Genomic DNA, 20,310 nt, shown 5'->3' with positions numbered 1-20,310 from the left:
TTCAGGTCTGAGCTGACTGAGCTGAGGCAGACAGAGGATAAGGAGGTGACAAGCCTTTCACATCAAATAACATACAAATATATTACTATCTCCTTCAGCACTTACACCCACGCACTGTTGAATGTGGATTCTGTTCCAATAAGTGTATCTCGTTTCTTCAAAATCCCATGTTTCAGTATTTAAAATTTTCGAGCCCTCGTGGTTGGGGAGATGAGCTTAATTATGCTTCACATCATCAGCACACACAACATCATCAGGTTTAACACCTCTGTCCCAGGGATTTGCTGTGTGTCAAACGAAGCTAAGAGTTGAAGGGAAGAGGAGGACCCACCCCACCCAAGAACTGGGGCGCTTCCTTTTTCCCCTTGCCTCCCCTTTGTCAGATTCTTGCATCATCCTCTTATTCAGATAAGGAAGAACATTACCCCCTCTCTCCCATGGCCTTCCCCTTGTAGTTCCCCTTGTCCTCTGATAGGAGAGCTAGGCTTTGAATACATGCCATGTAGATTGGAGAACCCAGCTGTCTTGTTTGCTCTTCTTGTTGCTTGTTGGAGAATGGTAATGTTAGCATCTAAAGTACGTATTGGCAGATGTATTTATTCTTAGTAACATGTATTGCTGTCCTTTCTAAAAAGACTTAGTGTACAATAACTCTTGGCCTGGAAACTCCTTCTCTCCTCCCCAGTATTTTATTTCAGGGTTCCCAAATAGTGAACCACAAACCACTAGTGGTCCAAAAATGGTTCATTCAGGTAGTCCACAACATGTCTGTGAAGAACACATTCTATGGAATTCAAATTATAATACAATAGAAGACAGAAAAGAAGCATTAAAATACAATTAAACATCTTGCAGCAGCTGCTCATCACAGTACAATCGGTACAACAGGGCAGGAAAGACACTGAGTGGTCCACCAAGATCCTTAGCAATTCTGAAGTGATCTGGGGGGGGGAATGTTGGGGAACCACTGTTTTATTGGATTTCTGGAAAGAGTCTTCTAAGAATGAGTCTTCCTTTCTTTGCTTAGGCTAGACCATCCATTTCCAATGTTTTTACCCTCCCAAGCTGTTTGTAGCCAGAGGTTCTCAGGCTGGGCTCTGCTTTTGTTTCCATTTTCCCTCTAGAGAGATTTTCCCTTACCTAGTGGTAGTGATTGGCCTGGAGAACGTGCTGGTTCTCACCAAATCTGTTGTTTCCACACCTGTCGACCTGGAAGTGAAGTTGAGGATTGCACAAGGTATGTGGAAAAGAAGGGGGCTTCCATCTGGTGTGGAACAAAGGTGGCAAGTTACACCAGACCACTTGGTCTGTCCAGCCCAGCCTGCTTTTTACTCCCGATTGTCAGTGGCTTGACAAGGTCTTTCCTGCATCTGGAACCTGGGTTCTTTTGATGCTGGGATCAGTGCTTGGGAACCTTCTGCATACAAAGTAAGCCCTCTGTTGCTAAGATTTTGTGACCCTTTTGGTGTTGTGAGCTGATTCATGTCCTAGGAATCACTCTTCCTCTTAAGTGTGTCAAAGGAAAGAAGTGGTTTGACATGGGTCCAGAGCATCCTTCAGACAGCTTAAAAGTTTTTTTTAAAACAACTGTTTTTAAAAAAAAACAGAACCGTGGACGGCACAAGAATGGGCACACCAAGTCTACTGTACTGCAGTGATTGGGGGTTAGGGGACGGAATTTGGCAATTCTGTTTCCCAGTCCAGTCAAGATGCCCACAGCAGGGCAGGAGCACAGAGGCCCTCTTTTCTGCCATCTGGGACCTACCTTTCTTGTTCATGTGCATGCAGAGGTTGGTTTAAGGGCATTCTAAGAAAGTACATGGTGAAAACTTAAGAAGAGCCTGGCTGCTGGATCAGGCCAACGGTCCATCTAGTCCAGTATGATGTTCTCATGGTGGCCAACCAGATTCCTCTTCTGGGAAGCCTGAAAGCGGCACCTGAGCGCAACAGCATTCTCACCTCGTGTGATTCCCAGCAACTGGCATTCTGAGGCCTACTGCCAGCAGAGGCAGTCATTTGCACAGGGCACCTAATAAGGAAGCGTTTCTCCTCATCTTCGCTTCTAGGAGTATAGTTGACCCATTAGCACCGAAATGTGTCGAAAGTAGCTCCCTTCGTAGCAAATCCAGTTAAGGTGGGGGAAAGCTTTTCAGCTTCTCCTTGTGTGCAACATAGGCTGGTGTCTGACCACAGAGGCCTGAAAATGAAGTCCGAAGGCATCTGTCCCTACAGAGGAACATTTTGAACTTCTTTTGGATTTCAGTAAACTTTTGAGTTTGCTTTTTGTATGTTATGTATGAGTTCTGTTATGTCAATAATTCTATCATTTTAAAACGGGTGGGGAAACCTCCAGCCCCTGGACCCAGTTTGGCCTGCCAGACCTCTCCATTTTGGCCTATGAGTCCATTTTCCTCAAACCATGCCCACTTCATATGTGACATTAGGGTTGGGAAAGGTAGAGACATGGCTGCTGTCCCAGAAGAAGGCAGGATTGAACTCCCCATGCATCAGCTGATCAGTTCTCTCTGTATGTGTGTTCAGTCCTGCTTGGTTTGGGTGTGTGTGCAAATTCTCCTCAGGCAACACTCTCTCGCACCCAAACCCTGCAGAAAACAGGATTGAACCCTTTATCCATCAGCTGGTGGGTAGGGGATAGGGGGATTCAATCCTGCTTGGGCCAACTTTAGCAGATGGGCAAGACCAGTCATCTGACATCATTATTCCATTAAATGAGTGAAAAGTAGCTGGTCCCATCTATCTGTTAAAGTTGGCCCAAGGAGCGGGTGGAGATAAAGATCTGGCCCACCTGGCCAAAACAGTTCCCCCGCTTTACAACAGTACTGCTGCCGCCATAAGATGCTTGCATGTTGGGGGTGACCACTGCAGGTCCTACTGGGAGTAGTGGGGAAGAACCCAGGAGCCCTTTTGTCTCTGATCACTGACCTTAACCTCAACTCTCTGCGTGTCCCGTTTTTTCCAGGTTTGAGCAACGAGAGCTGGTCAATTATGAAGAACATGGCCACGGAACTGGGGATTATTCTGATTGGTTACTTCACCTTCGTCCCAGCTATCCAGGTACCTGGTGGAGGTGGTGGGTTCTTGTGGAGCAGAAGCCTCACTTGCCTTCAGTGCTTTGGGGTGTAGATTAACTTGGCACTTCCCCACCTCCTGCAGAGCATCCTGGAACACTCAGCTGTAATAGGACTTCTGCCCATTTCCTCAGTCTACTTTGTTGCCATCCCAAGTAGTCCCCAGCATTTTTGCCCTCAGCCACCCAATTTACAATTGCTAGGATTTTCAGCAAGCTCAGTATGCCAGCTCATCATACATTGTCATGTTTTGGTTGGCTTGAGACCTGTCAAGGGTCAGTAGTGTCTCTGCAGCCCTGCGATTCTTCCTTGGTGATTCCCCCTTGGACAGTGACTTGAAGCGAGTATGGAACAAGTGTGGATGGGGCTTGGCTGCTGGGGACACCTCAGCCACCTGTGTTGGGATCTTGCTGCCATCCGGATGCAGTTCAGATTGGGGAGAGTGCTGGGTTTGACTCTGAAAATCCCTCAGTGGGTTCAGACTTGGAGAACGCTTCCTGTTGCTGCCATTGTGAGGTCTGCAGCCTGCTGAAAGCAGCCTCATGATAGTACACTCTCTGAATTGGGGCTGTTACCCTGGTGGATCTTCCCCTTGGAGATCCACTGTGGCCTAAACGTTTTCCAAACATGCCTTGGAAGGAGCTATTAATTACTGTTCCCCCCACCCCTCAGTGTTCTTATCTTAAATATTACTAAGATTCTTTGCATGTATGTGATGGGACAGAGGATACATTTTGAACTGATAGAACAGGCAGAGTCTGTATCCTCATGCGTTGTAACAACAGAATGGTGGCAAATTCTGACAACTGAAATGAAAGTCTTTTAGCCCCAATTTCTGCATCCTTGCCTTTGCAACAATAGTGCCTGCTTTCTACAAACTAGTATGGGTGTGCCTGCCTGTCCCTTATCTGTGGTCCTGAGCATGAAGGACACAGAAGAGATAACGCTCTGTGTGCACGTCACAGAGTCCAAGGCATCCTGGTAACAGGGAGCCAAGTTGTCCCAGCCTGCCCATGACCTTTGCATTAATTGGCTGAGATGAGGAAGTCCCAAGACTTTCATAGGGCACCTCTTCCTACCACTAGGCAGTCTGCAGCCTGTTTTTGAGGTCAGCAGTTCTGCTGCAACAGCCAGTGGGGAGAGCCTTTTGTTTCACTGTGTTGCTCTGATAGCCACACTGCCCAGACGGAGCAAGCATCTGTAGAAAAGGGATCACTAGGCTTCTAAGAGGGTGAAGAAAAAGCCACGTAGGACTGTCAGCGTTGAGTGGGAAGGGAGCGTCAATGCCCTGCAGTGCTGCTTGTTCTTCCTCTGGACTAGCCGGCTGAATGGTGCAGCTCACTCCCTTGCTTTGAGCTGCATCATTTATGCAAGTTAAAGAGCACCCAGCGAGTTTCCTTCACATTGCCTCGTTTTCCTTGTCCACACAGAAGGCTTGATAATGTAGAGCAGTGAGTATTTGGTCCAGTGATGACCTTGGGGGACGTACATTCCTGTTCATTGCTGGTGGGTGTTTGGCAACCCGGTACCTCTCGACCTCGGTTCCCCATGTGGAAAACAGGAGTTCTAATGTGAGGATTAAACCAGAGCAAATTTGGGAAGTACTTTGAGCATCAAAAATTCTGCGTGATTCCGAGTTAAAGATGAGGATGAATAACATAAGCCACCTAAGAGCCAGAGCCTGTTTGAACAGAGGTTTATTGACGTTCTGAACGAACAGTTCAGATGTGCTGTTCCCCAAGTGGTTGCTTGCCTTCAGAGCCAGGGAAAGGAGCTGTGTGTGAAGTGCATGGATGAGCTTTACAAAGAGCAGATGGTATTACCTCTTAAACCTATCCATCTTAGCCTTGCCCTCTGGAGGTAGAGTTGGGCCCTCAAGTAGCTGAACAGTTGTGTTGATCAACGTGAACCCCCACCCCTTTCCCCCTTGTACTGGGCAGCATGGATACTAAAACTGCTGCTCCTCTTTTTGGGTGAGAACGGCTGAGTCATGTCTGCGATGAACAGCTCATAGCAGGGCAGGATTTCTTGTCACACAAAGCTCTGTGTATGCTGCCTGCTCTGGGATGATTGTCTCTGCTGGGAGACTGGAATGGTGGGTAATCAGCATGATGTAGCCTTTCAGTTATAACACACACACCCCCATCTTATGCCTTGCAGGAGTTCTGCCTTTTTGCTGTGGTTGGCTTGGTGTCTGACTTCTTCCTCCAGATGCTCTTCTTCACCACTGTTCTCTCCATTGACATTCGCCGCATGGAGGTAAAAGGCAGGCAGGACTGTGAGATTTGCAAGGCAGCTGCGTGGCCAAATCTTGTATGCTCATAGTTACTGGCTTAAATGTGAAGATCTCGTGAGAACACTGGGCGTTTGCTGACATATTGTTCTAAAGGGTGTGCTTGTTTGGGCTTTGGAGTGAGCATGGACCAGTCTTCTGAGGCCAGAGAAGAGGCCCAGGCACTTCAGAAGGCTAGGGTTGCGTGTGGGTGACTTAACCTGGTGCATGTCACTGGAGGCTGTTCACTGAGCACAGGTTCTGGTCTCACATGGGTCGGTGCTGCCCAGAATCTTGGCACTGTCCAGTTTGCTGCCGTCTTCCTGACCCCGGCTCCATCGCTTCCCTCCTCTTGGCAGCTCGCTGATCTGAACAAGCGGCTCCCGGCCGAAGCCTGCCTGCCCTCCACCAAGCCAGTGAGCCGCTCCCAGCGGTATGAGCGCCAGCCAGCCTTGCGGCCGGCCACCCTGCACACCATCACCCTTCAGCCCTCGTCCTTCCGGAATCTGCGCCTGCCCAAGCGTCTGCGCGTGATCTACTTTTTTGCCAGGACCCGGTTGGCACAGAGGCTCATCATGGTATGGTTGGGGAAGGGCTGTCGCTTTGCATGCAGAAGGTTCCCTGGCCCAATGCCCGTGAGCTGGGAATCAGCGGGGCAGATAATCCATCATCTGCATAGAAAACAGCCACTGAGGAGGCTTGCTCTCCTTTGGCTTCTCTCGGGGTGCTGGGAGGTGCTCCAGAACAGAGCCAGGGATTTCTGAGGTCTGCAAAGGCTCCTTTGTTTAAAAGGCTGGGATTTTTGGTTTTGGAAGACTTGCGTGTCTGGGGAAGTGGGGTTCTGCATGCTGTAATGTTCCTCTTTCCCCGTGTCTTTTCTGCAGACTGGGACAATGGTCTGGATTGGCATCTTGTTTTACACAGACCCTGCGGGCCTCCGCCCTTACCTGGCCTCTCAAGTCACAGAGCAGAGCCCCCTGGGCGAGGCAGGGCTGCCGGCCATGCCGGTCCCCGGGGAGGTCCTTCCCACTGGCAATGCCCAGCTGTCCCTCTCTGTCTTTCCTCCGGAGCCTGCCCCGCAGCTATCAGAGAACGAGACCCTGGATTCGCTGAGCAGGCAAGAGGCCAGTCACCGTGCCAAGGCTGAGGAGCGAGAGAACCGAGGGAGCGGCAGACAGCCGGAGCTGGGCCCCAAGGTGGAAGTGACATGGGGGGCAGAGGACGAAGAGATCTGGAGGAAGCTCTCCTTCCGGCACTGGCCGTCCCTCTTCAGCTACTACAACATCACACTGGCCAAAAGGTTAGTTGCGTGGAGACACACTGATGTTTTCGCCAGCGCAAAAAAAGCCTCTTCCCCAGTTGTGGCTGCAGCTGTGGACCATGTTGCAGAAGCAGAGGGAGGGGTTGTCAGTGGCCCAAATCTCCCCTGTGATGTGGGGAATATTTATGCTTGGAGAGCTTTAAAAGAGGCTTACACACATTTATCAGTGGCTACTAGCCTTGCTGACTGTGTGCTATCTCCCTAGTTGGAGGCAGCGTGCTTTTGAATACTAGTTGCTGGAAACTTCAGGAGGGGAGAGTGCTCTTGCTTTCCAGTCCTGCTTGTGGACTTCCCATAATGGGATACCTACTGGCCACTGTGAGAACAGGACGCTGGAGTAGATATAGGCCACTGGCCTGGTCCATTAGGGCTCGTCTAGTGTATCCTAGCCGCTGGATGTCCCGGTGCAGTCACAGGCTGTCTGCTCACGTTTTCCATTGTTTCCTTCTTCCTGTGCGCCTGTGTCATCTGTTGTATGCACAATGCTCTCTTCCCTTGTGGCTGTGCATTTTGGGATTATTATATTTGTTTTGTTGATTTCTGTGCTGCTTCCTAGCCAGTATTTACAAAGCAGCAGTAACATTTTAAGGAAAATCGGAACTCTAGAACAAGGATGGAAAAAAATGGCATCCAGGAGAGAATTACGCAACAATTGAGGAAGAACAGCAGAGAGTAAAAAGGATCCTGCAAGGCTTACATGTGCTGCAGCTTAGGGCAGATTGTGCCTGCCATCTTCTGAAGGTGGAGAGGGAAAGTAAACCTCCCTGGGTCAGGAGCCCCTAAAACTATCTTGTATCATAGTTTGGTTTTGATTATAATATTTCTAAGTTGCTAAAAGTTGCCTTCCAGTTTATTCACACAATACTGAAATATCCCATAAAGCTAAAAAAAGTAGGCAGTGAAAAATCAGTGAACAAAATCATCTTCTTTAAGTAAGACTGAGCCATTTTTGTAAGTTGTAACATTTTTGTAACCTCTTACGTTGTAAGAAACTACTGTACCACTATTCACCTTGTGGTATTGTTTTTTGAATGCTGAGATACCCAATTCAGAATTTAATGACATTTTACTAGTAACACAGGAGGGTGTGTTATGCTGAGTCAGACCCCCGGCCCATCTTGGTCAGTATTGTCTACCCAGCCAGGCAGTGGATCTCCAGAATTTTGGGCAGAGGGGCCTTTTCCAGCCCTGTCTTCTTGAGATCTTCTACATGCTTCACCACTGAACTACAGTGCCTCCCAACCAATCTTGTGGGTACTTTTTTAAAACAAAAAAACTATTAACCTAAAAGTTTTTTAAATAGATTTTTTAAACTATTAACAATCAGGCCCAGAGCACCCAGGCTGTCACACAGAATAATCTCAACTTTGAAGATATCCCAGTTCAATGTGAGACTTCTGGCTGTGTATGTCTTATGGCGTTCCAGAGTGTTGCCATGTGATCTTCCTTCAGTCTGGGAAGGTTTCCCGTATTTAGCTCCATGGTGAGGAGGATTCGCACCTAACTACATGTTGTAGAGACTGCATTAAATTCACATCACTTCTTACCCAGCAAGAGTGCCGGCTGAGTGGCTCTGCATGGATAATGCTTACAAAGAGCTCAAATGACAGACGTGTCCCAGGATCGCTTTACATTTCATGTCCTTTGGTGTCTCTGCATGCATGCAACATATGCGCACCGTGCACCAGTGAAGAGAGTGCCATGCGTGTTTCAGTGCCCACTTTCCTCTGCAAAACGTGTGAAAGTAGGTCCCCCCCCCACTCACACATCAAGAAAAGCTGTGATTTAAGCATGTATGCTGTTTGCTGCTGACATGGGGAGCATATCTGTTTTGTACCCAAATAGTTACACCTTGCTTTACATGCAGACGTCCCTGGCATCTCCAATTAAAAGAGCAAAGTAGCAAGGGACGTGTGAAAGACCTTCTCTGCTTGAGACTCTGGGCAGCTGCTGCTTGTCAGAGTAGACTCCCCAACCTGCTGGTCATGCTGGCCGGGGCTGATGGGAGTTGTAGTTCAAAACAGCTGGAGGACACAAGGTTGGAGAAGGCTGTTGTAGAGCATGATCGCTGGGACCCTGGCCGTGAGCTGGACTCTTTGTCTGCCCACCGTCATTGCCCTTCTGCCCTTCTTATATGGTCCAGTGATGCATTTCTTCTGCTTGTCTCTGTCTTTTCTACATGGGTCTTGTTTTTATTGTTGCTGCTGTTATTGCTGTTTCAGGTACATCAGCATTCTCCCAGTGATCCCGGTCACGCTATACCTGAACCCTCAAGAGGCCTTAGAGGCCCGCCATCCTCACGAGGCAAATCGCTACCACCCTTTCTTCTCACTGAGTGGCGAGAAATCGTTGGAGCAGGCAGATCGGGGGGCGGAAGGGGTGCCCAAAGTGCAAGGGCACCAAGACGTCACCCTGTACAAGTAAGAGAGCCGGCGGTTGGGTGGGAGGGGCAGCAAATGGAGAGGGAGGGGGGAGAAGTGACTGGGCCATTAGAACACCCAGTGTGGTTTCCAAGCCTTTGCCAGGTATTGCTGCATGTTTCCAAGCCACTCTCCACTAAGGATTTGCCAAGGGCTAATTAGCACAGTGGGGAGGAGAGCCTGGCTGGGAGGCCAGAGCCTGTGAGCTCCAATCCCCGCTCGTGTCTCCTGGGTGCCAAGGGCCAGCTAAAGATCACCCCACAGTGAGTGGCTCAGGGTTACGTGCCCTGCCACCTGTGCAGCCGTGGGCAAGCTGCAGAGTCCCAAGGAGCCCAGTTGCCACCCAGCTGGTAGTTGCGGACCTGGAAGGGGCTGGCTTGTGCAGCTGTGGCAAGCTGAGCAGGCTCTAGCCAGCTAGGGAGGACTAGCCTCAGAGGGAGGCAATGGGAAACCCCCTCTGAATCGAAATGTTTTGTAGGAAGCTATTCATACATAGAGCCAGTGTGGCGTAGTGGTTAAGGTGCTGGGCTGTGATCTGGGAGACCAGGGTTTGAATCCCCATACAGCCATGAAGCTCACTGGGTGACCTTGGGCCAGTCACTGCCTCTCAGCCTCAGAGGGAGGCAATGGTAAACCCCCTCTGAATACCACTTACCATGAAAACCCTATTCATAGGGTTGCCTTAAGTGGGGATCGACTTGAAGGCAATCAATTTCCAATTTGAATATAAAAATATTTAATGAGTGCAAATGTAATAGTATATTTTGTGTCTTTCATGAAAAGAATGAAACTGATTTACATCTGAAAGCTCGCTCCATTCACAGCCCCTTCCTCTGTTCCCATTGATCTTCCACTGCAGCTTCATTCCCCCTCCCCCCAACTCGCCCTCCACTGGCATAGGTAGGAGGCTGCCCACTCCCAGGGCAATGCTTTAGTGTTTTCTCAACATCTGCAGGAAGGAGCCTGTGTGGATTGGGCAAAGGTTCTAATTTGATCCCACAGATTTTACCAGCATGAAGCCCTGGGATCTCTCTCGGTTGCATCAGTGCAAGTGTCAAATGAACCTGCTGTGGCCACTGGCACCTCTCTGGGTCTGTTGGACTTGAAATGATTGGACGGGGCAGAAGATATTTGTGAATGACCTGCTTCTCCGTCTTCCATGTCCACCTCAGGGTCGCTGCTTTGGGCCTGGCATCTGGGATCCTTTTGGTCCTCCTACTCTTTTGCCTGTACAAAATCTTGTGTCCCAAAAACTATGGCCAGAATGGGCTTTCCCACAGCAGGAGGAGAAGAGGAGACCTGCCCTGTGATGACTATGGCTACTCCCCACCAGAGACAGAGATCATTCCCCTGGTCCTCAGGGGTCACCTTATGGTAAGAAGCAAGTCAGGGAACTGGGCCTGGCCTGAGCTGTTCAGTGTGAATACCCAGGAAATCTTGTTACACTGTGGATGGGTCGCATTTTGTTCCACGCCTTCTCCATTCTGAACATAGCATAGGAGGAATTGCATGTGAATATAATGCTGTCGCAGAATCTGTTCCACGTTTCGAACGGATCGTATGGGTTGGTGTCAGAGTCAGGGGACACAGTGGAGCATGCAGCGTACAGAAGGGCAGGAGCTGTGTGGATGAAGGCGGCCGAGGAGCGGCATGGCATAAAGCAGTCTTTCTCAAAAGACTTGAGTCTTCACCAGCCACTGCCCATAAACTTTTCCAGCAACTGTTCAAGCTAGAAACTTGCAGGCATTGTCGGCTGCCCCAGGAGTTCTGATTGCGCTGAAGGGTGGGAGAGGAGATTTTAGTTTTCAGAGGTGCTGTGCCTCTGAGTTCCAATTGCTAGAGGGTAGCAGCAGGAGAGAGGGCTGTTGCTTTCATGCCTTGCCTGTGGACTTTTTGGAGGCCTCTGGTTGGCCACGCTGGAAGGAGGAAGCTGGATTAGACGGACTCAGCCTGGTCTGACCCAGCAGCCAGTCTCCTATGGTGATGCACCTCTAGGCGTTCAATGTGCTTTCCCTGCCATCTGGGATTTTGCCTGGTCAGGGCTGGATCCTGACATTCCCACATGCAGTGGCTCTTCACGTTGGTGTGCTCTCTTTTGCAGGACATTGAATGCCTGGCTAGTGATGGGATGCTCCTGGTCAGCTGCTGCTTGGTGGGTCAGATCCGGGTGTGGGATGCTCAGACCGGCGACTGCCTCACTGTCATTCCTAAGCAAGGGTAAGCGCCCCTTCCCACCGTCCGTGCCGATGGACTGCTGGCCTCTGTTGCTTATCGTGGAAGTGCTTACAAGTCCTTGCTTAGTTCTGGATTGTTGGCTCTGGAAGATGCTCCTGCCCTCTAGCCACGTTATTGCCAGCCTGTGTTGTTTGAACAGAGGTGCGGTGCTAGCAAGTTCCAGTACTTATCATGGACCTGAGTTTGAATCCCAGCCCTAGTTTCATAAGGGGGGGGGAGGAGAGATTAACCATCTACTGAAGAGCTTGTTGTCTACCATCATATGTTCTAGAAATGCTGTTGCATAAAGGGTTGCCCAACATCCCATAAGGAAGTGTTGCCAGTGGTTTCTCATTTAAATTCCTGTGCAAGAGAACTTCATTTCTCCCTTGTTGATGGATATATAATCTTCTTCAATACGTGGCCACACACTGGCAGAAGGAACAAATAAATGGAGTGGCTTGGGTGGGGGGGCTGCTTAATTCCAAGGCAGCATCCCCCCCTTTTCCCGATACCTGTCCAGTAGAGTAGCTGTGCTTTGCTGACTGGTCCCTCACCTAATGTCCTCCTCTTCATGCTGCCTTTCAGGTTGCGCCGAGAGAACAGTGGCATCTTTGATTACCAGGATTGTTGGGACCGCAGCCCGAGTGGGCTAGAGGACACCTTTGACGGCAGCCCCCCGTTCAAAAGGGCACGGAGCCCTCCACAGCCCCTCTTGTTCAGTGATCAGCCTGACCTCACCTCCCTCATTGACACCAACTTCTCTGAGCAAGCCAAGGCAGCTGCCCCAGAGCCCCGCTACCGGGCCATCTGTGGCCGGCAGAAGGAGTCAGGCTACGACTTCAGCAGCCTGGTGGAGAAGGTCTATGAGGAGCAGAGCGCCTCGAACTGTGTGAACTTGGGCTTCTCTGCCCCCCACGGACAGGTGGCCTTCAGCCCCCGGACTGGCAGGGCTAGGTCCCCAAGCTCTGGGGGTGAGGAAGGAGAGTGTGGTGTCCGCAGGAGTAGCCTGGAGGATGAGCCCTCTGCAGGGCTGGAGAAGACGTTGCCCCTTCCCTCTTGGGGCGGTGACTTTGAAAGCTCTATCTGGAGCTTGGAGCTGCAGGGAAACCTCATTGTGGCCGGCCGGAGCAATGGAAGGCTGGAGGTAAGGGAGGGGGCTGTGGGGTTATTTGTGGGCTTGGAAACAGCATTTGCTCAGCTGCTGAGTTTCCCCAAGGCTGGAAAGAGAAACTCCTTTGGGTTTGAATTGCAAAGGGCATGGAGGGCCTTTGAAGTTCTCAAGGCTTCAGCCCCCTGCCCTGAAGCTGCTCCACACAAACCTCCACATGCACATCCAGGGAGCCCCACTGCAGCCCAGCCCATATTCTCTTAGAACAGTGGTGAGGGCCTCCCCATTTGGCCCAAACTATAGGAATGCTGTGGACATAATATATCTCGACTTCAGCAAAGCTTTTGACAAAGTGCACCATGATATTCTGATTAGCAAACTAACTAAATGTGGACTGGATGGAACAACTATCGGGTGGATCCACAGTTGGCTCCAGAATCGTACTCAAAGAGTGCTTATCAATGCTTCCTTCTCAAACTGGGGGGAGGATACAAGCAGGGTACCGCAAGGCTCAGTCCTGGGCCCAGTGCTCTTCAACATTTTTATTAATGACTTGGATAAGGAGGTGCAGGGAATGCTTATCAAATCTGCGGATGATACAAAATGGGGAGGGATTGCTAATAGCTTGGAAGGCAGAAGCAAAATTCAAAGGAATCTTGATAAGGCTGGAGCATTGGGCTGAAAACAACAGAATGAAATTTAACAGGGATAAGTGCGAAGTTCTACACCTAGGAAAAAGAAACCAAATGCACAGTTATAAGATGGGGGATACTTGGCTCAGCAATACTACATGCAAGAAGGGTCTTGGAATTGTTGTTGATCACATGCTGAACTTGAGCCAACAGTGTGATGTGACTGCAAAAAAAGCAAATTCTATTTTAGGCTGCATTAACAGAAGTATAGTTTCCAAATCGTGTGACGTATTAGTTCCCCTCTATTTGGCACTGGTTAGGCCTCATCTTGAGTACTGCATCCAGTCTGGTCACCACAGTTAAGAAGGTTGCAGACAAACTGGAACAGGTTCAGAGGAGGTCAGCGAAGATGATCAGGGGACTGGAAACAAAGCCTTATCAGGGGAGACTAAAAGAATTGAGCATGTTTAGCCTTGAGAAGAGAAGACTGAGGGGAGATATGACAGCACTCTTTAAGTACTCAAAAGGTTGCCACACAGAGGAGAGCCAGCATTTCTTCTCGATCATCGCAGAGTGCGGAACACAGAATAATGGGCTCAAGTTGCAGGAAGCCAGATTTTGACTGAATATCAGGAAAAACTTCCTAACTGTTAGAGCAGTTTGACAGTGGAATCAATGACCTAGGGAGGTAGTGGGCTCTCCGACACTGGAGGCCTTCAAGAGGCAGCTGGACAGGCACCCGTTGCTTTAATTTGGATTCCTGCATTGAGCAGGGAGTGGGACTCAATGGCCTTATAGGCCCCTTCCAACTCTCTGATTCAAACCACAGCCATCTCTTCATCACCCGTTGTCAGCTGTGGAACGTGCAAACCCACAGGGCTAAGTTGAAAAGAACCCTATGTATGTGCACTCCAAATTCTTCCTTTCTACCTGCTGCTACAATTCATTGCTTTTTGAATTTGGCACCTTTTTCCTTTGCAGCCCCAGCTCCCAGCCTGAATTCAAACTGGGGCTGCAAATAATGGCTCTGTGGACATCAGGTGATGGCAGGACTTGTGCCCCTTCCCACCTGTCAAAATTGCCTGCAGTGGGTGGAGGGGTTTTGGGATCTCTACCACCAACCAGATCTCGTTCTTCACCCTTGTTTAAAGGGTGGCATGACCCAGAGCAAGTGAAACGCCTGCCCAGGTGGCAGGGATAGATCCCTAACTCAGGCAAATGAGCCAGAGGCCCACTGATTAACTTCCTCATCTGGTATGGAAATGTTGCTTCATTTTATTTTGTGATTCATATCCCAAAATATTACTGGTCCTGCAGAATGGCTTCTGGCTCCAGCAAAGTGGCTTGTATATACCAAGATGCCCTTAGAGAGTATCTGTCCCTGCCCAGCCTATCCCACTTGCTACTCTCCAGCCTCTGATAGGATGGGAAAACTCACCCCAAGATCTTAAGGAAGGGGAATGAGAAGCAACGCTAACTGGGGTTCCAACCAAAAGATACAAAGAATCTCAGGGAACATTTTGCACTGTTTATTGGAACCCATTTTGACTCTGGGGAAAAAATGGGCTGTGAATCTTTTAAACTAGAATCATAGAATAGTAGAGTTGGAAGGGGCCTGTAAGGCCATCAAGTCTAACCCCCTGCACAATGCAGGAATCCAAACCACAGCATTCCCGACAGATGGCTGTCCAGCTGCCTCTTGAAGGCCTCCAGTGTCGAAGAGCCCACTACCTCTCTAGGTCATTGGTTCCACTGTCGTATGGCTCTAACAATTAGGAAGTTTTTCCTGATGTCCAGTCGAAACCTGGCTTCCTGCAACTTGAGCCCATTATTCCGTGTCCTGCACTCTGGGACGATTGAGAAGAGATCCCAGCCCTCCTCTGTGTGTCAACCTTTCATGTATTTGAAGAGTGCTATCCTATCTCCCTTCAGTCTTCTCTTCTCCAGGCTAAACATGCCCAGTTTTTTCAGTCTCTCCTCATAGGGCTTTGTTTCCAGTCCCCTGATAATCCTTGTTGCCCTCCTCTGAACCTGTTCCAGTTTGTCTGCATCCTTCTTGAAGTGCAGAGACCAGAACTGGACACAGTACTCAAGATGAGGCCTAACCAGTGCTGAATAGAGGGGAACTAGTACTTCACGTGATTTGGAAACTATATGTCTGTTAATGCAGCCTAATATAGCATTTGCCTTTTTTGCAGCCACATTGCACTGTTGGCTCATATTCAGCTTGTGATCAACGACAATTCCAAGATCCTTCTCACATGTCGTATTGCTGAGCCAAGTACCCACCATCTTATAACTGTGCATTTGGTTTCTTTTTAGGGGTGGGGAACCAGATGTTGTTGGACTCCACTTCCGGTTACCCCTGCCTGTTGGCTATGCTGGCCGGGGCTTCTGGGTCTTGGAGTCTGACAACATCTGCACTCCCCATCTTTGGACTTAAATAGATTAAACGCAATAAACAAACAAACCACAGCTCAAAAGGCCACAACTGAGGTAGCAATTTCATACATGTGCCTAGTTTCCAACCCCCTCTTATGATTTCAGCCTAGAAAGGTTGGGGGAGGGCCCCAAGCCCTTGGTCAAAGAGGGCAGGCGTTGTGTGCCGAGACGCCAGGTCCAAATCTTGGGAGGGGCTCAGGTAGCTGGGTGGGGACTGGGGTCCTCTTCTGCTTCATCCTTGGAGAGCTGTTGCCCCTCGGAATGGCCAGTGCTGGGCTAAGGAAGCTGGTGCTCTGAGTCTGGCTGCTTAACACCGCTTATCTGTTCAGAATTGTCCTTCTGGACTCTGGCTGGCAGCATCATGTCAGGCTGTTCTTTGGGGAGAGGGAGGTTCCCCCCTTCTCTCTGAGGGCTCTGGTAATGAAGCTGGTGATCCTACGCCTGGATCCAGTCTCCATGGGCTGTTGCAGGAGAGGCGGGGGGGCATTTTGTTTTGATTGGGAGCAGGGGGGTGGAACTTGTGAACTTTTTGGGAGTCAGACATGGTGGTGAAGAGTGCCTCCCCCCCGGTTGGAAGTTGTCGTCCAAAGCATTTGGAGAGCATCAGGTTAGGGAATAAGAGCAAGCCTTCTCCTTGCCCCCAACTATTCTGTCCTCTTGTCTTGCAGGTGTGGGATGCTATCGAGGGCACTCTGCATTGTAGTAATGAAGACGGCCAGTCAGGCATCACCTCCCTTGTCTTCCTGAACAGCAGGTGAGAAGCCTGGTGCCTCCACCCCCAAAGCACCTTGTAGTAGCGGATGGCTGGTTGTGTGCGGCTGATGGACCAGCAGCCGTTTAAGAGGCGCTGCCTTGTCCCTCCACTTCTCCAACATGCCCGCCTGCCTACCTTTCCCAAGTGATTAGCAGTTGCTTGGCTCCGGGCCCAGCTCTCTTGACTGCCGGTCTCGGGAGGGCAAGGGTTTCAGCCTGCCTTGCCTGAGAAGGACGCCTCATGCAGAGCCTCCAGGACTCCTCCGGCTTTCCACAAAGTGCACGAGCGTGATCCCTGGGTTTTGCGCAGTTCTTCCTGCTTCCTTTAGTCAGCCAGTCCTTGCTGCTCTCAGGGAGCAATTCCTCTAGGCTGATGCGATTTTGATTGCTTTCCTTGTGGGAATTCCTGGGTGACTCATCAGTCTCAGAATTGTGCACCAATTGTCTAGAGTGAAGTGCCCCCCTCCTCATAGTCTCTGCTCAGGTCCCATAATAGCAAGAGAGATGGGGTCGAGGGATGCTCGGATTCTTTCCCCCTCCCTCAGGCCATTTGGACAATATTGTTGCCTCAGCCTACATGAAGATGGCGTGCTCCTCAAGTCCATGCATGCCTCTTTTCTTCCATGCCGCTTGAATAGGATTGTTGCTGCTAGGCTGAATGGCTCCCTGGATTTCTATTCCTTGAGGACACGCACCTCCTTGGCTCACTCCCAGCTCAGAGGTGAGTGTGCTCCCTCCCTCCCTCCCTCTCCCCTTCCACCCTTGGGGGAAGCAGAAGCTTCTTGGCAGCAACCCGCTGTTGTCGCAGCCTCTCCACTTGTGTCCTCCCTGGAGGGCCTGACCTGGAGATAGTTAATGGGAGGCTAGCAGAGAATTCCCTCACCAGTGGCAGCTCCTTGCTAGTGTCTTGCACTTACAGGTTCCACGCCTGTGATGGCTGTATCCTTTTTTGCCTTGTGTTTCCCCCCTCGAAGATGGATCTCTTTTTTCTACATACCAACCCCACCCTTCAGATTCTCGAAGAACCTGAATCTTGGCAGTAGAAGTGGAAAACTTCCAGAAAGATGGCCATTTGCCCCCAGAGCTGCTTCTTGACTTTTCAGCGTGCTTTGGGCGCAGGAAAAGGCCTCACCCCGTCTCTCTTCCTCCCCGCAGGAACTCCAGGCGGGAACAGCCTCCCATCCTCTCCCATGTGCAGCAGCAGTGATGTCATCACGTGTCAGCTGACCCACACGGTGACTTGTGCTCATCAGAAACCAATAACTGCCCTGAAGGCTGCAGCAGGGCGGCTTATCACAGGGAGCCAGGATCACACGCTAAGAGTGAGTAAGGGGGTGGTGGTGGTATGTGCACACATGTACCTCCTCCGGCTGTGGGGTGGTGCTGGCCGGCGGACCCCTGCATCCCAGCCTCTGTGTCACATTGGCCCTGACCTGGAGGTGGTCTGGCCCCAGTTCTGTGACTGTCAGCTGTGTCAGCCTGTGGCTGAGGGGTGTGAGTGTGGTTCAAGAAAAGTCGCTGAGGGAGGAAGGTTTCCTGAGAGGCTCTGGCCGTGATGCCCAGATGGAGCCCACACGAGTTGTGTTGAGAGCGCTCTCCCACTTCACGGAGGAAATGTCTGAGGGTCAATGGGGGTGAGAGAAGGGAGTTGGCTGCTGCCCTTTTCCCATTCTGTTCGGCTTTTTCCCAAGAGAGACGGACACAGTGGCGGCCAAAAGGAGCAGCTCTTTGGTCTCCCTTCTCTTGCCTCCTGTTAGGTTGCTCTCTTGTATGTGAGCAGTTGGGGGTGTGGGGGTGTGCCTGTGTTTTTCCTGCAAAGTCCTGCAAAAGGTTAGCATAGCAAAAGCAAAACAGCTAAACTAAGACATGGGTTGCTGAATACATGTTAAGAGATGCCTCCCAGGCCTGAAAGCCTCCTGTGTCAGTCCCTATATGAGCTCCCCCTACAGGTTGTGAGGGGAAAGGGAGGCATGCGGAGCTACCTTCACAAACCAGGGCTGGCCACAAAAGGAACTATCCGCTTGCAGCAGAGAGAGATGTACACTTCCTGGGCAAGCCCCTCTACTGATGGCACTTCCTCTTCCACGTGCAGGTATATCGTCTGGAAGATTCCTGCTGCCTCTTCACACTGCAGGGCCACTCGGGAGCAATCACAGCAGTCTACGTTGACCAGGTACAAGGGAGTCACAAGGCAGATGGCACTGTGGGTATGTACACTGCCAGCTGCAAGAGAAAAAGGAGCAGGGCATGGGTTAAAGTCAGTGGAGAGGCAAAATAAGAGACCACCCCACCACTTTTAACCCTTTCTGATTTTTCTACAAAATCATGAGGACTAGAAATGTGGGAAAGAACAGTGACGTTGAAAGTGCTCATTAGGCCAGATACTATTAAGTCTCTCTGCGATGATAACAGCCGTGCAGTTTTTGAAGTTGGCACTGATAAACCTCTGGACTGGGCCTTGCCTGAACACTGGATCTGTCTTGCTGTTGAGTTTCCTACAAACACAACTGCATGTTCTCAAAGCATCAGTGTGTATGCTTTTTTGATGGTATAGAAGGGCACAATTTCCCTTCAGTGCAAATAACTTGGGATTTAAAAAAAATTTTTTTTAAAGGCCATCACCATCAGTCCTGTTTGTCAGTCTGGGCATCTGGAAAATGATTCTGCCCACAAGTTCAAGGGTGATGCAGGTTTAAAAGAGTTGCCTGACATGGATTTTGAATGAACATAGTCACCTTCAGGTGCCGCTAAGTCTTAGCAGCAAGGCCACAGTAAGATAGCCCTAATGATTTCACCCCGAGATGTACAGTACTTCTGCCTCCCCTGTTTGGGTTGCCCTACCTGGGGGGCCTTGCACCAGGCTGGAGTTGCGTTCTTGGCTTCCCTGCTCACCTTGGATGCAAACTGGAGTGGAGGGGGGGAATGTGATGGAGGAGTGTGGGCACAAACGCCTTTAATAAGGAGACTGCCTCCACCTTCCGTGAAGGTGTTCCTTCGCCGTGGTTTGCATTCAGCCTCCGTTTGCTTGCCGGCATACAGCTTTAGTTGATTGGTCTGTGGATGCAGAATAGGTGAAAAGCGTTCAGTCTTTCTGCTCTAGGCAGAGGTTCTCGGAAGGGTTTGGAGATCCCGGCGACTTGCCCTTTGCCTTTCAGACGATGGTGCTAGCAAGCGGAGGCCAGGATGGGGCCATCTGCCTCTGGGATGTGCTGACAGGCAGCCGAGTGAGCCACATGTATGCCCACCGTGGGGATGTCACGTCCCTGACTTGCACGACCTCCTGCGTGATCAGCAGTGGCTTGGATGATGTCATCAGCATCTGGGACCGAAGCTCTGGGATGAAACACTATTCCATTCAGCAGGTGCGTGGCCGGGGCCCTTCCTCAGGTGTCAGGAAGAGCAGTGGTGGCTGTCAGGTGGTGCTGCTTGAATGAGGCAGCAAGAGGGTTCGAAAGTGCCCCTGTTGTGTGTGTCCTGCTAACATCCCCCAACCATACTACAGCAATGTGCCGAACATCAGCCTGCTCTTGATGGTGCAGAAGAGTCACCATGAGTCAAGGGGGAGATGGCTGTGATGAGGGTTCCACTGGTTGCCAGGTTGTTTCTGGGCTAGATTCAAGGCACTGAGTCTTTTTAAGGTCCTGCAAGGCTTAAAGCCAGGATACTGAGGGGAGTGTGTTCTCGCTGTTCATTGAGGCCTCCTTGGAGGTGTCATCTTTTCAGACTCTTTGCAGTGGCTGTTAAGAGCTCTTTTCAGCAGCTGCCCTGCATTTATGGAATCTGACATTGGAGATGCCCAGGAGTTTGATCTCCTTAGAGGATTGGTTAAGACCTTCCTTTCGAGGCAGGCTTTTAATCTTCAAGCATGCCTGATTTAGGTTATGGATGTGACAAAAAATTGAATTAGTGAGTGTTGCAGTTTAACACAAAACATTTTAATGGCTACTTTTAAAGTCTTGGAGATTTTGGTAATTTGTGCAAATGGGAAAAAAAGCACGAACTGTTTAGGGAAGGAGCAACCGTATCTTCACTCTTACTGCATATTTTTGTTTATTT

General features: G+C 50.2%; 1 protein-coding gene across 5 annotated transcripts in view; it reads left to right on the top strand.

Moving 5' to 3' along the window:
• The window catches only part of SCAP (SREBF chaperone), a 73,831-nt gene that overhangs the window by 51,275 nt on the left and 2,246 nt on the right, over positions 1-20,310 (top strand). For 4 of the 5 annotated variants that reach the window (XM_061587225.1, XM_061587222.1, XM_061587224.1 and 1 more), the window contains exons 9-22: positions 1,125-1,237; positions 2,981-3,075; positions 5,250-5,348; positions 5,721-5,939; positions 6,246-6,661; positions 8,905-9,102; positions 10,275-10,476; positions 11,204-11,319; positions 11,905-12,463; positions 16,170-16,255; positions 16,893-16,975; positions 17,410-17,576; positions 18,347-18,427; positions 19,410-19,616. In XM_061587225.1, the coding sequence (XP_061443209.1) occupies positions 1,125-1,237; positions 2,981-3,075; positions 5,250-5,348; positions 5,721-5,939; positions 6,246-6,661; positions 8,905-9,102; positions 10,275-10,476; positions 11,204-11,319; positions 11,905-12,463; positions 16,170-16,255; positions 16,893-16,975; positions 17,410-17,576; positions 18,347-18,427; positions 19,410-19,616 (2,641 nt within the window). Of the gene's footprint in view, positions 1-1,124; positions 1,238-2,980; positions 3,076-5,249; positions 5,349-5,720; positions 5,940-6,245; positions 6,662-8,904; positions 9,103-10,274; positions 10,477-11,203; positions 11,320-11,904; positions 12,464-16,169; positions 16,256-16,892; positions 16,976-17,173; positions 17,384-17,409; positions 17,577-18,346; positions 18,428-19,409; positions 19,617-20,310 lie in introns of those variants that run through there. The other variant, XM_061587226.1, reaches the window with a different exon arrangement.

The sequence above is a fragment of the Rhineura floridana genome, chromosome 10, assembly GCF_030035675.1.
Source record: "Rhineura floridana isolate rRhiFlo1 chromosome 10, rRhiFlo1.hap2, whole genome shotgun sequence".
Taxonomy (NCBI): domain Eukaryota; kingdom Metazoa; phylum Chordata; class Lepidosauria; order Squamata; family Rhineuridae; genus Rhineura; species Rhineura floridana.
Note: the sequence above shows the minus strand (reverse complement) of the source record. Positions and strands in the feature narration are given on the sequence as shown.